This window comes from Mastigoproctus giganteus, chromosome 6, assembly GCF_048544385.1.
Source record: "Mastigoproctus giganteus isolate SK-2022 chromosome 6, ASM4854438v1, whole genome shotgun sequence".
In the NCBI taxonomy this organism is placed as follows: Eukaryota; Metazoa; Arthropoda; class Arachnida; order Uropygi; family Thelyphonidae; genus Mastigoproctus; species Mastigoproctus giganteus.
The window spans coordinates 80746944-80761334 of record NC_143580.1 but is presented as its reverse complement, the minus strand read 5'-3'; the positions used below and the strand labels follow the sequence as shown (position 1 = coordinate 80761334).

General features: G+C 37.4%; 1 protein-coding gene across 1 annotated transcript in view; it reads right to left on the bottom strand.

The window, feature by feature from the left end:
• The window catches only part of tapas (tudor domain-containing protein 7 tapas), a 279776-nt gene that overhangs the window by 101027 nt on the left and 164358 nt on the right, over positions 1-14391 (bottom strand). Inside the window, exon 11 of the mRNA XM_090376230.1 lies at positions 9315-9506. Coding sequence (XP_090232356.1) covers positions 9315-9506 — 192 coding nt within the window. The remainder of the gene's footprint in view (positions 1-9314; positions 9507-14391) is intronic.

The window sequence follows — 14391 nt, the reverse complement described above, 5'->3', positions numbered from 1 at the left end:
TGTGGCATATGCAAGAAGTATCAACCATCCCAATCATCGTGTCAACAACCGGTATGGTACCAAAGACTCTACATAGCAGCCTAGCAGCAATAGGTCTCCCAGAAAACACCAAGAAACTCCAGAAAGTCGCAATCCTGAACACCTGTAGGATAGTCAGAGATTTCCTCGACCGACAGTAACACCAGACATTACAACCACCCTGTACCCATCACGGAGTGGAATCCCCCAATCAAGGAGAAATAATATAAGAGCAACAATAATAATAATAATTTTATCCACTACTGAAGTCAAACACACTGGTCGATAGCCATCCATCCCCTCTGTTTCACATCTCATTGTGGTTTGGGGGGAGAGAGTGCTTCTCTAGTCTCAGAAGCTAATGATGATCTGAATAATATTCCCAATTTGCTGATGTACTGACATACTGACATGAGAGGTTCCAAATTGGTGAAAGGTTGAAGGGGAGTTTAGTGTTAAAGACTAAGATTGGAGTGGTGTCGATACCATTCAATGGTTAGTGCTTCATATTGAAGAATCCTGGCCGCCATCGAGAACCAAATTCTAAATCCCTTCCCCCCTGAATTAAAATTATACATACATGCTATGCTGATGACATCCTTGTAATAGTCAATAGACCTAGCATAGACAATCTGTTTTCAAAACTTAATTCTGTACATGACAGGCTTAAATTTACCCTTGAAATTGGACTAAACAACCAGATCAATTTTCTCAACCTCACAATCTACATTACAGGTACAAAACTAAGTACAAAAATTTTCAGGAAAAACACACATACCGGCAAATATTTACATTTCGCTTCACATCACCCCCTTAATACCAAAAAAGCCATCTTATATAACCAATTCCACAATGCTTTAAAATTTAGCTCTTCACAAAATGACCTACACAACAAAATCCAATATCTCACCGATAAATTCATAGCCAGAGGTTACCCCCATCAACTTATCTTATATACAATTTCCGTCGCCAAAAATAAAATTAATAATCCGATCAGACGTAAAAACAACACAAACACCCACATAGTCCTCCCCTACCACAGCGAACTAGTAGGACAGTTCTGACATATATTCAACAATACCGATATCTCTCTTGTCTTTTCTGCTTACAATAAACTGGGATCTTTTTTCAACTCTTACAAAGACACACATAAATATTCCATCAGCATTCTTAATAATATAATATACCTTATTAATTGCCAGCCAAACTGCGACACCTGTTACATTGGAGGTACTACCACAAAATTTGGCTTATCAAAAACCTCTAACACCCGTGCATATTACCACCACTACAGTCTTATGACTAACCGAACTGTTACACAACTCACGCTCAAACCCATAACCACACCCCTCTTATCGATTCTGCCATTTCTATTATTAAACTCAAATCCAGCTACAGGAGTCTTCAATATGAAGCACTAACCATTGAATGGTATCGACACCACTCCAATCTTAGTCTTAAACACTAAACTCCCCTTCAACCTTTCACCGATTTGGAACCTCTCGCGGTTAACGTTACCACATGTCAAAAAGTGCATCACGAAAGTATAAATATTTTCTTAAATATCGCACGCGTTCTCTACCCACCCAATTGCCAACTGAAGATGCTGTAATCCAACGAAAGTCCCCGTAACGACTATTGGCCCACTATACTATTTATTTAATTTCAACTATTTTTTCCTACTTAACACCAACCAAGGATTAGGTGTGTATACACCTGCTTCCTTCTGCCTATTCTAATTTCCAAAATAACACTTTATTTTTGTCCTCCCTTAGTCTCTTTAACTCAACTATTCAACCTAAATACTAACCAACCCTTTCTAATTAAACCATGCAGATTTATTCAAGGTGAGTACCACTTTTTTAAGCATTTGCTATTTATTATTAGTCTATCTACATGGTATTTTAAGATTTCTAAGCTTTGCATTCTCATTGAAATAGAATTTCATTTCCCCATTCTTGCATCTTGCAATCGTCTGTAACTGTCACATAATTATTTATTATTTTTCACTTTTGCTCAATTAGACTCAACCACTTGCTACCACTTTGGCATCTTTTTGAAAAAAAGATAATACACTGGAAAAAATATATTTTTGGTTTCTAGGCTAAATACCCTGAATACTTCCCAGAGTCAAAAGAATTTACAGAGCTATATAAGGGCAAAGATAGAGATTTAGACAAGGAAGAATTGGAAGTGTAATGTGAAGAAGTACCAGAATTATTGCCTGAAGAAGATGAACTGTCTGTAGGGGTAATGAAGAATGGAAAGGCTCCAAGAGAAGACAGAATCTTGATTGAACTTCTGAAACTGAGTGGACGTGTGGCTGTGGTTCAACTAGCTAATCTTTATACAAAATGTCTTAAATTCTGAAAAATTCCCAAAACTTGGAATAATGCTATTCTGGTACTTAGCTTTAAGAAAGGAAACAAAGAAGAGAACAACAGACCAATAAGCTTATTATTATTTGTTTATAACATGAAATTAATTAGTAATAAAATTAAAGCAAGTCTGTTGAGCTCATGCCATGGGAACAAGCAGGTTTCAGAAGTAATTACAGTAAAATAGATCATATCCATGTAATAATTAGAGTTAATAAAAAAAAAAAAAAAAAAAACAGATGAATATAATAAACCACTATGTTTGTTTCTCATATGTGGATTATGAAGATGCATTTGACATGATAAAATCATCAGCAATTCTAGCAGCATTAAGATGGCATATGTAAAGACTTTAAAATACATCTAGAGTAATACATCAACTATTAAACTAAAAAAAAAAAAAAAATTAAATATTTCCAGAGAGGTTATTTTGCCAAGGAGATACTATTTCCCTTAAGCTATTTACTGCAGCATTGGGAAGAAGTGTTTAGGGACCTGGATTGAACATCATGAAAGATTAAACTAAATGGGGAGAAGCTAACCCATCTAAAATTTAGTGTAGATGGGACATTGATTGCAGAAGACATGTTAGATTTAGAAAGAAGACTAAATGAACTATACAAAGCCTCTAGTAAAATAGGACTAAAAATAAACATGGCTAAAATAAAAATAATGATCACTAAAAAAAAGCATACTGACAAGAAATGTTAAGAAATGGTTAAGATAGCAAGAAACAGAAAAGACATCAATATATATCTATCTGGGACAAATAATAAGTATGAAAGACAGACGAAGAGAAGAAATTGAAAGAAGAATTCAACTTGGCTGGACAGCATATAGAAAAATGAGAAATTTATTTAAAGATGAAAATATTCTGAGAAGTTTAAAACAGAGAATTTTACCAGTGTTTTTGCCTGTAATATTCTATGGAAGTGAAACAATATCTAACAGAAAGACTGTGCTAAAGACTGAAAGTAACATAACAGAGCATGGAGAGTAGCATGTTGGGAATTACCCTAGATACAGAAAGAGAAATGCGTGGGTCATAGACAAAACAGGGGTAATTGACATAATAACACAGTAAGTGGAAATGGGCTGGGCACATTGCAAGGTGACAGTAGATGAAAAAAATTAATAGAATGGAGGCCACCAGCCAACATCCATTTATTGTCCAACTGCAAACTCACCGAAGCAACTTTACATATTCCTTGTTTATTCATTCAACTGCTGTTTTCTGGAACAACCTTCCTTCATATGTATTTCCCAAAAATTACAATCTACAGAAGTTCAAGTATGTCAACAGATCTTCTTTCATCTTCTCAACCTCCAACCCAAGCACAATACTAAGTACTATGGGTTCTAATACCTCTCGTGTTTGTGATTTCCTTTAAAAAAAAAAAATAATAAATAAAATAAAAATGATGGAGAGTTGAAATCCAGAAAACTGCAGGAGTGCAATGGAAGGGAGTTCTAGCAACAAGGAATGCTGGAGATAGACAAATCTGCATCTAGCAGTGGACTGGACAATGGTTGAAAAAGACTACTACCCATAATGACTTTAATGGAAAATAGTTGTACAGTTAACAGAGCCTAAAAAATATCTTAATCCATTACAATCTCCTCCCCTTCCCAAAACTGAAGCCCTTCATGTTTTCATTAAGGCACCTCTTTCAACACTACTCATTTATGAATTGTAATCATTACTGGTTATCAGTTCTTGTACTGCCAAGGTTTTGATGCACTTCCTATCCTTGTTGAAAACTTACACACCCCACAGTTACTGATAGACAGCGACCATCACACTGGCATAACTAAATACATATAACAACTTAGATTACAAATATAACATAATTAATACATAGCTTGATACGGAAGGTATATCAATGGAACTTGAAGATAATACTCGATACTGAAAAATATATATAGCATTATAACTGTGTTGGAATACAAGTTTAGGGTTATAATTTTGTACGGAAATTGAAATGACTCAGACCAGAGCAGCAAAGCAAAAGGCTCAAGCTAATGGGAGTGCTGTGGCTCAGGGGAGAACTGAGCGTGGCAGTTGCCCTCTGAATCACAGCCTTTTAAAATGCACTGCTTGCCTGATGTTTCTGGAGCAATTGGGTACGGGACATGATATTGCCATGGGGGATGTCTTTGTGTGTGCGTGATGTAAGAAAATCAGGTGACAACTCAGCATTGTTATGGGCCTATATGAGAGGACAGGGTGGATGCCCTTGAAGGATCTAAATTGAGGGGCCCATCAAGCTCTCAGCTGCCCACATCAACGCTAGAGCTTGCACTTCATCATCACGCAACACAGTGGCAACCCCCAAAGGCAGAATGCACTGGTCTCACAGGAACTAGTAGTTGTTGGTGACTCTGTTGTCAGGGAAACGGGGAACATGGTTTGTAAAAAGGATAGGTAGAACAGGACCAGGATATGTCTGCCAGGGGCAAAGGTTGATGACGTTGTAGTGAGGATATCATCTTTTAAGGGAACAAAAGGTGATTATAGTTGTACACGTTGGCACTAATGATATTAAGAGTAGGAGACCAGCAGAATTACTTAACAAGTACAGGTCATTGTTGAAAAAAAGCCATGAATTAGGGTTGAAATTGAAAGTGTCTGCAATTCTGCCTAGACAAGATAGGAGGGAGTATATGATGAGAGTCTTGTTGATCAATTCGTCCCTGGAAAGATTGTGCAAGGCTCAAGGGGCAGAATTTTTTTCAGCCTGGTCTGTACTTGTTAACAGGTGAGACTGCTTCTACAGGGATGAGATACACTTAAAAGGGTGCAAGAATATTTGCTGATGCTATCGAGGCAGTGTTAGGTGGGTTGGAAAACTGCTAGCTTGGGGGGATTACAAGGACTAATAGATTAACAGTAGCCACTGGCAGAGGTGAAAGTGATTCTTGCACTGCTTCTATTGGAATGAACAGCAGACTGGAAAACAAGATGCAGGATATTTCAGAGACTGCTAGGAGTCATTGCGGTACAAGTAAACACATGGGTTGTGTTAGGGTAGCTAGGAATAGGAACAGGTGCATGCATAATTGCGTGTACACCAATGCTAGGAGTTTGGTAAATAAATTTGATGAATTTGAGGTATTGCTCAAAGCATCAAAGGCAGATATTGTTGGGATATCAGAGACGTAGTGTCACACAGATATAAGTAATGCAGAACTGGAATTTGGGAAGTATGTCTACAGAAAGGATAGGAAGGGAGGAGGGGTTATGCTATTAGTTAAGAAACACATAAAATCCAAGGAAGTGAAGCCAGTCGACATCGCTGGACAGTGCAGTGTCAAATCAGCTTTGTGTGACATAAGCATTGGGAGATCACAATTGAGAGTAGGAGTGTGTTACAAGCTTAATGACTCTGATGAGTATAATAAGAAACTACTGGGAAATAGAGTGGGCCAGTAAATCAGAGAGTCTTCTAATGGAGGATTTTAATTTCTCAGATATTGACTGGAATTTGTGACTTGGTCACTCACACACTAGCAAGGCTTTTGTGGATTTATCGGATGATTGTTTTCTACATCAGCATGTTCGGAAGGCAACTAGAGGGAGTAATACTCTTGCTCTGATTATCAGTAGTGATTCTTCATGCATTAAGAATCTGCAGATAAAGGAACCACTAGGTGGCAGTGATCACAGTGTGCTGAAGTGGGATTTACTCAAAGAGGTAACTATGGATAAAGGGATGGACACTGCTCATCGTGGACTAATGTTATTAGTGGAATCCCTCAGGGTTCACAGTATTGGGTCCATTATTGTTTTCTGTATTTATAAATGATATTGATGATGGTATATAAAGCTTAATGTCCAAGTTTGTACACAATACAAAGGTTGGCAGGGTTGTTAAGGACACTACTGATGCTATGCTGCTGCAACAGGATCTGGAAAGGTTCAGCAGATAGGCTGAGAGGCAGCAAATAAAGTTTAACATTGACAAATGTAAAGTACTACTACATATGGGAAACAGCAACCCAGAGCAACGTATGAACTCTGTGGTACTACACTGATAGTGGTAGAGCAGGCAGATATGAAGTTCTCTGAGCAGTGCAGACGGGCTGCAAGAGTAGCTCATGGAGTATTGTCAATGATATACAGGAATTTTTCCAACAGGGATAAGGAGGTGATTATTCCCTTGTATAAGGCAATGGTCAGGCCACACCTTGAGTATTGTATACAGGTCTGGAGGCCTCATTTCAGGAAGGATGTAGAGCTGCTGGAACAAGTACAGAGAAAGGCAACAAGGTTAGTGAATGGAACGAAGTGTTGCTCTTACGAAGAAAGGCTTAAGTTTTGCAAATTACAGTGTCTGGAGACTAGGCACCGGCGAGGTGATCTGATAGAGGTGTATAAAGCTTTGAATGGTTTGAGCATGCTCAATGCCGATGGGATTCTTCCTCTTGCTCAGAATAATCACCTGAGAGGGCATAAATTCAGATTGAGGAAAGACAGATGTAGGATAGATGTGTGGAAAATTGCCTTTAGCCAGCGGGTAGTTGGTTGGTGGAACAGACTTCTATCCCTTATTGTGGAAGTTGATAGCCTAAGTAAATTTAAGGCTTAGCTGGGCAGGTATTTTGAACGAACGGAGGGGTGAAATGGAAGTTTTTTTTTTCCCCCCTCTACTAATGTTAATGCTAATATCCTGCCAACACCATATTCATTTCTTTAAACATGAAGATAATACTTAAATGCACATATTACATTCAATATTTTAAAAATATAGGATATTTAAAGACACGTAGGAAAAAAAATATATGACAAGAAGACCTAAATAAAATTGCTCTCTTCAGGAACTATAATAAATATAAACAATTTGTCTCTAAATCTTCATTCTTTCTACTTGAATTTGCTATTAAGAACCTGAAGTTAATTACCTGATATGTTAAAGGGCACGCCTTCGCATGCAGGTCACATGCTACTAAATGATTGAACTAAAGTAACATTACTATGTGAAGTCATATCTAAGTTTAGTGAACAGTGGATGCTACTAGGGAAATACATCGATTAAAACTTGTTATAAACAACTAATTTTAATAATTGCTCTTGTAGTTCCAATTGAATTTCTTTAACTGACTTCCTACACTTTATGCTTTATTTATTCATTTGTTTATTTCCATGTTTAATTTTCCATCTTAAAACTGTTCCTAGACAAAATTAACGTTTTCAGTTTTTTTATTATTTAGTCTGCACTATAAATTTATTTATATCTCAGAGTTGTTAGACTTAAAGAACTCTTCTATTTCATCTTTTTTGGGTATTCAACTCGCCCAATATGCGCAAACTGGACAATGCTTCCTAGCCAATTAAACATTCTTCCAAACTAGTTCTAAACACTATTGCAACATCTTCTTTGCACTTATAATTATCATATAGCTACAGATTACCTGTGTTAATTTATACCCCCTGACTTCTGTGTAACCTGTTATAAAAGGAACTATCCTAATCCCATATCATTGAATTCTTCTGCTAATTTTACTTCTTTGCCATTAAAGCTTCTAATGTGAATGGTACTAGGGTGGCTCAAAAAAGAATCGCCCTCGCATATTGCAGAGTCATGATATTTTGCGTGTACATCATACATATCTCTGTACTAAAGGTGTAAAATTTCAGCCCTGTGTCTTAATTTGTTTTTCTCTTACAGATCTGAACATGTGACGAAGCAGCAGCAGCATCATGGACAAAGTTGAAGCCAGAGCTGTAATCCAGTATCTGTTCTTGAAGGGGAAATGCCTAAAGAAATCCATGAGGAGATGACTGCTGTATGCTTAGGATGGGGCTCCATACTATGGCATTGTGAAGCACTGGCATAGACAGTTTAGGTGTGGTCGGACATCGGTAGAATCTGAGCCCATTCAGCAATTGATGACAGCACGATCAGAAAAGTGGAGTCATTAATCATGGAAGATTGCCGGATATCTGTGCGTGAATTGTCCCAGGAGGTGAAGATCAGTGTGGGCTCTGTTGAAACAGTACTTCATGACCAACTCCATTTAAGAAAATGGAGTGCAAGATGGATTCCCCAATTATTGACTGGTTTCCAGAAGGCTGATTGACAACAGAAATCAGAAGAATTGTTAGCCTTTTGCCAAAAAAATGAGGAAGCCTGTTACTCTCGTCTAATCACTCAGGATGAAAGCTGGATACACCATTTTGACCGTGAAAGTAAAAAAGTAATCCAGGGAATGGTGACATCATTGTTCCCAAGAAGGTAAGGGTCCAAGCATTCTTGGGGGGTCCAGCAGGAAAGGTTTTGCTGACAGTGTTTTGGGATGAGTAAGGCGTAATGATGACTGATTATCTGCCAAAAGGTAGAACAATTACAGGTGCCTATTATGCCAACTTACTCACAAAATTATGGGAGAAAATCAAAATATGTAGGCTTGGCATGCTGTCCAAAGGTGTCAGAATGCTTCAAGACAATGCCCCGGTTCACACTTCTGAAATTGCAACAACACAAGCAGCCACTTGTGGATATGAAATACTGCCCCATCCAGCCTACTCACCTGATCTTGCACCATTGGACTTCTTGTTTCCTTTCCTTGGGGCCCACTCCGAATGATGAGACACTCATTTCTACAACAGAGTCATGGTTCAAAGACCAACTTCACCACTTCTGCAAAAATGGTATCCATAGCCCCATCCTTCGATGGGAAAAATGTGTAAATCTGCACGGTGATATGTGGAAAGGACTAAAGCGTGTGCCAAGAATCAGCAGGCTAGCACCTCTGCAGCTAGGTCAGGGTGATTCTTTACTGAACCACCCTCATATCACGATGCTTAAATTTATATTCTGAGTACTTTTACTCCCTATGTAATTACAAGAATTAAATAAAACTTGTATATCTGATAAGTGCAGAGCAGCAGAGTTCTGCAAATAATTACATACTTACAGAGACAATTCCTTTTTTGATTTATTTCTTGCCATTTGCTCTTCAGCAACTGCAGCAGAAAGAGCAACATCTGGTATGGAAAGATCTCTAGGCAAAAGTGATTTGGGTCTATGTTCCTTCTGCCTTTTATTTAGCTTCTGAAAAGAGCTTGGCTGGATTGCACAGTCACTAATAATATTCACCTCTGATTTCCTGAATAATTGTACAAGGATTTACAGTTTAAAACAAAACATAATAAAAGATTAAAAATAAACACATTATAAATTTAGTATTACAAATATACTTTATCATTATTGAATTAGACTATGGAACCAATACCTAGTAACATTACATTCTGAAAAAAATTATGCATTACACCTCTTGATATCATCAGGCTATGTGATAAAAGTTCCTTAGGATTAATCCATCTCAACAGTTCATTACAAAGTTATCAAAAGTTTGTATTATTTTTGAATCAGGTGATGATAGCTGTGCAGAGTTTCTTGTAATGTTGCAGTATCCTTATGATACCCTTAGCGAATTCCCAGCTCTCAAGGCCACCAACAACAGTAATGTCTGTCACTGGTAGCCTCAGAGTTGGGAATTCACTCCCTGACATACTTAGAATCAGAGAATGTTTCTGTCAGATTCTAGGTTCTCTACATTTTCTGTAGGCAGAATTTGTCTAGATATATATAGATTACTAATGAGGTCTAATGTGTTTCCTGGGAACATGTCTCTCAGGCCTTATATGTTTATTAAGAAAGTTTATTAGTGAAGACCTTGGGGCAGATTGACCACTACAATCCTAGGTCATCTGATCAGATCTGTAATATAACGGGCATTGGGGCATATCCAGTCTGGCCAGTGCTAGAAGGTCAGTTGCAGTAATTTATTTGTTGCTTCCAAGGAGTAACTTCAAAGTTGATGTGCACTTGAGCTCTAGACAGGAAATAGTTATCAGTCAGTCATTTAAGTCATTCCAGAAGCCAGTACTCAATACTGAAGAAACTGAAATACAGGCACTCCCCAACTTATGTAAGGGTTGCATTCCATGGAACTCTGCATAAATCGAATTTAAGTCGGAATTTCCCTAAAGGCTTGTATGCACTCGCAACTATGCTTGCTGAATTTGATTGAAGCAAAAAATAAATATTTGATGAACATGTGAATAGAATTATTTATTCAATTTTTTTTTTATCTCATGCGTGGGAAAAATTACAAAAGTGTGCAATTACAAAAATTTCAAAAAAAGGGAGGGGACAGGCATAACATCAGCAAGTTTTACCTGTCTAGCATTGTTGTCAGAATCAACATCTCCAGCTGATAAGTACGCCGCTGCAGAGGTTGAGGGCTGTGGAAATTTAGAAGAGGTTTTTCCCAAGACATCAAAAAATTTTTCTGCTGCTTCAGAATCGGCACTGGCGACTTCACTACATACTACATACTTTAACATTGTGGAAACCAGCATGTTGCTTGCTACAAGCTTGACTTGGGGTTCACTGTACTTATCCTTAATATCTTCATAAATACTTCTTGCTTTTGCTTGAATGGCCATTAGATTCAGGGGCACTCACTTCTGAATCTAATTTTCCATCCATATTATTAATAGCTTTTCCACCTATATAGTACCTGAATGCTGTTTTGTGATCTGTGTTGATCCTTTAACATGTTCTTTTATACGTGCACTGTCCCTTAAAATAGTATTCACTGTTGAAGCAGTGAGACCTAATTCCATGCAATAGATGACAAACTTTGTCCTGCTTCATACTTCTTAATTAATCATCTTCGTTTCTAAATCAATCTCGTTTGATTTCCTAGCACTGCCAGCACTTGCACTTTCCGTTGGTCGCTTTCCATTTGTCATTGTAATAAATAAATAGGGATGAAGAGAAGATTCTGAAAATTTATTTATGTTTCTTATATGATTGAACATTTCAATGAAGGGGAAACACATTTCGCCATAATAACTTAAAAACCCACACAATTCCAGTTATCAGGATTATCACAAATGCAATAAGATCGAGTTTACTACCCGTTTATAATTAGATGCACTAACAGAAAAGCCCAATAAACTGGGAAGTGCAAATTGTTTTATGGTCGTGACCTCCAGAAATATTCTTTAGAAAAATATCAACAAAGCTGCTCAAAATTGATTCTTATAATGGAAGAACATATGATAACAATGAAAGGAACACTTCACTATAAAAATGACCTTTTAGAGAGATAAACAGCTTAGTTATATAGCAAAAATTTAAACTTCCAAAGTCTTGGAACGAATTAACAAAAAAAAAAAAAAAAAAATGTTATTGGGTTTACACTGCGATGTTTTCACAATACCTCCATTTATTCCTACGGGATACAAAATATGTTTCCATGATTTTAAGCATACACCGGCCGGCAAAAACTTACAGAAGTCGAGCATTACGTAAGTCGGGGAGTGCCTGTACACTGTAAGGGCAGAGAGCTTCCCTTACAGTGTTGTAAGGACCCGTCCTTACATTAATTAATAAAATTTGTTAAATATTATGTGAATTTAACTGTAATACGAATAGTGGTTTTCTGATAAAAACAACATGGGTTAAGAAGCTCTGGAGTTCAAAAATACCTTCCAGTCACTCCCTGTTTAGTTGTAGTTTGTTTGTATGGAAATTCTTTGACGAGTCAGTAAAAGTAAATAACCGTGACAAATCCCCATTAAGACAGAGGCAGATGCACCATAGTAAGGGCCAAGAGCACTTAAGTTGGCTCTCTTAGAAATTTCACGGTGGAACGCTAGTAGAGGTGGGCGACGTCACCAGGTGTGCGCGCGTGAGGTCACGGGAAGAGCTGTGACGTTTCTCAGTTAACCTGAACTTCCGCCTCTCGTTCTAGATGGTTCTCGTATATTCTAGGCCACGGAAGTTGGGAAGAAGACCCGCCCACGGAAGATGAGAGGAGACAAATGAGAGCACAGGAAAAGGGATGCGCAGATCTCCTATTGGCCAGGAAGAAAGTGGAGCGAATTTTGAGAGGGAGATTAGGAAGAAGTTTTCGTGGCATTCAGGGAGAAGCTTTCGTGGCATTCGGAAGAAGTTTCGGGGGATTCGGAAGAAGTTTTTCGTGAGAATCGGAAGAAGTTCACAGAGCGGTCTGGAGGATGATTTGAAGGAGTTGGAGAACGATACTAAGCAGAGCAGTAGTCTAATTTGGGTGATAGCTGCAGACCTGAGGTAGATGGAAGCAGTGATAGAAATTCTGCATATCCCGACAGCCAGTAGGAATGTTCACCTGTAAACATGGAAGCCGTAGTGAGGAAGAAGGAAGAATCACACCCTGAGAATTATATAGGCGAAGCCAGTCGAATGAGTGGTCGAACCATTGACCTACTCGAAAACCCCTCTATCCACGGAAGAAGAAATGCTGACCGGTAAAGAGTATGCGACACTGATTGATCCCAGCCGTGCAGTATCCGGTAGGGAGACACCATAAATCACCGAGATCCCCAAATGAGCGCCCCCGCATTCCAGTACCTGAATGACCGATATGAAAGGAAGCCGAGCAGAGAGGGAAGTTCCAGGCCTAACACGTAAGTGCTAGAGAGTTTACCAACATAGGTGTACTTAATTTATTAAGGAGAGGACTTTAAGATAACTAGACATATATGGTTAAGGAGGGAGGTTTAAGTAATGAATATATGAATAAAAGTGTTAGGTATTTAAGACGGACGTAGCCTATAATCTGAAGTGAAGCTCCTCATATTAATGCTTGCTGGAAGGAGAGGGTATAATAGATAACTAAGAATTGTTTAAAGTTGGGAAAGGTTTTTATAATATGTATGAAATTGAAGGTTGAAATTTCAATTTATTATGAGTTGATTTGTGGAGAGTATTTCTGATTTGAGTAGGGGCTAATTAATAAGTTATATATAAAGGTATAGAGGATTAACTGTTCTGAAGGATAACGTTAAATTGAATTGATTAATATTTCCTGTTGACCTGAATGCAGAAAGGGTGTCCAATTGAATAAATTCAAAATTTTTTTACAAATTGGGACACGAACTCTGAAGGTTTTTGTGAGCCAGTTCATTGGCGGGTAGTTGTTGGTTTATTATACAGACTGTTCAGGAGAAGAGTGGGAAGAATCTATGTAAAGTGTATGACACGACCTATTGAAGTCCCTGTAAAGAACATGAAGAGACACCATGACATAATGAATAATAATGTGTATTAGAATAGGATATCAGATGATGAAACAATTGAGTTTGAACAAGATATTTACACATATAAAGGTTAATGAATTAACAAGTTACCAGCCAAATATAGTTTGACCAAATACTATTGCTAATTTCTGTATGATATGTTAATAAACATTGTTTTATTTAAAAAAAAAAAAAAAAAAATAAAAAAAAAATAAAAAAAAAGGGGATAAATTATAATAATTAAAATATAAAGAAAATTAGGGCAACCAAAAGAATAAACAATAATACACCAGCACCACAATAAACACGCCCCACCCCCACAATTGGCGAGCGAAAGCCAGGATAATTCTGCACAACGGAAGGCTGAGTTCAGAACGACAGGAAAATATATATACATGTATATATACATGCAATCCAGTTGCTGAAACTGATAGAAAAAATTCAGCTGGCGAGCCAGAAAGCGTAAGTTAGAATTATATATGTATTACTGAGTTGATTATTGTTGAATGAATTTTAGATGGAACAGGTAAATAACGGTGGATTTTAGAGACAAGTATTGATTTAGCGTTGAACTGGAAATTATTATTTATGTACAATTGAATTAATTAATGAGACCGGACAGGGAAACTTCAAGGATAGATAAGTAAAACTTAATAAGTTTTATAATTATTGGGTGTTGAAATTTTACTAATTGATTATTGATCAAGCAGGTAAATGTTAATGGTAGATTGAATTGGATTATCTAATATAGTTAAAGAATTGTAGAAAGATTAATCGGCAGACATATTGATTAGTTAAAGTTGATAGCTAGAGATTAATAGATATAAAATAAAAATGCCAAGAAAGGGTAGGAAACGCGGCGAGGACTGCGAAAATTTTGGGGGCCACAGTGACGAACATGAAGGCCAAGAAAAACCA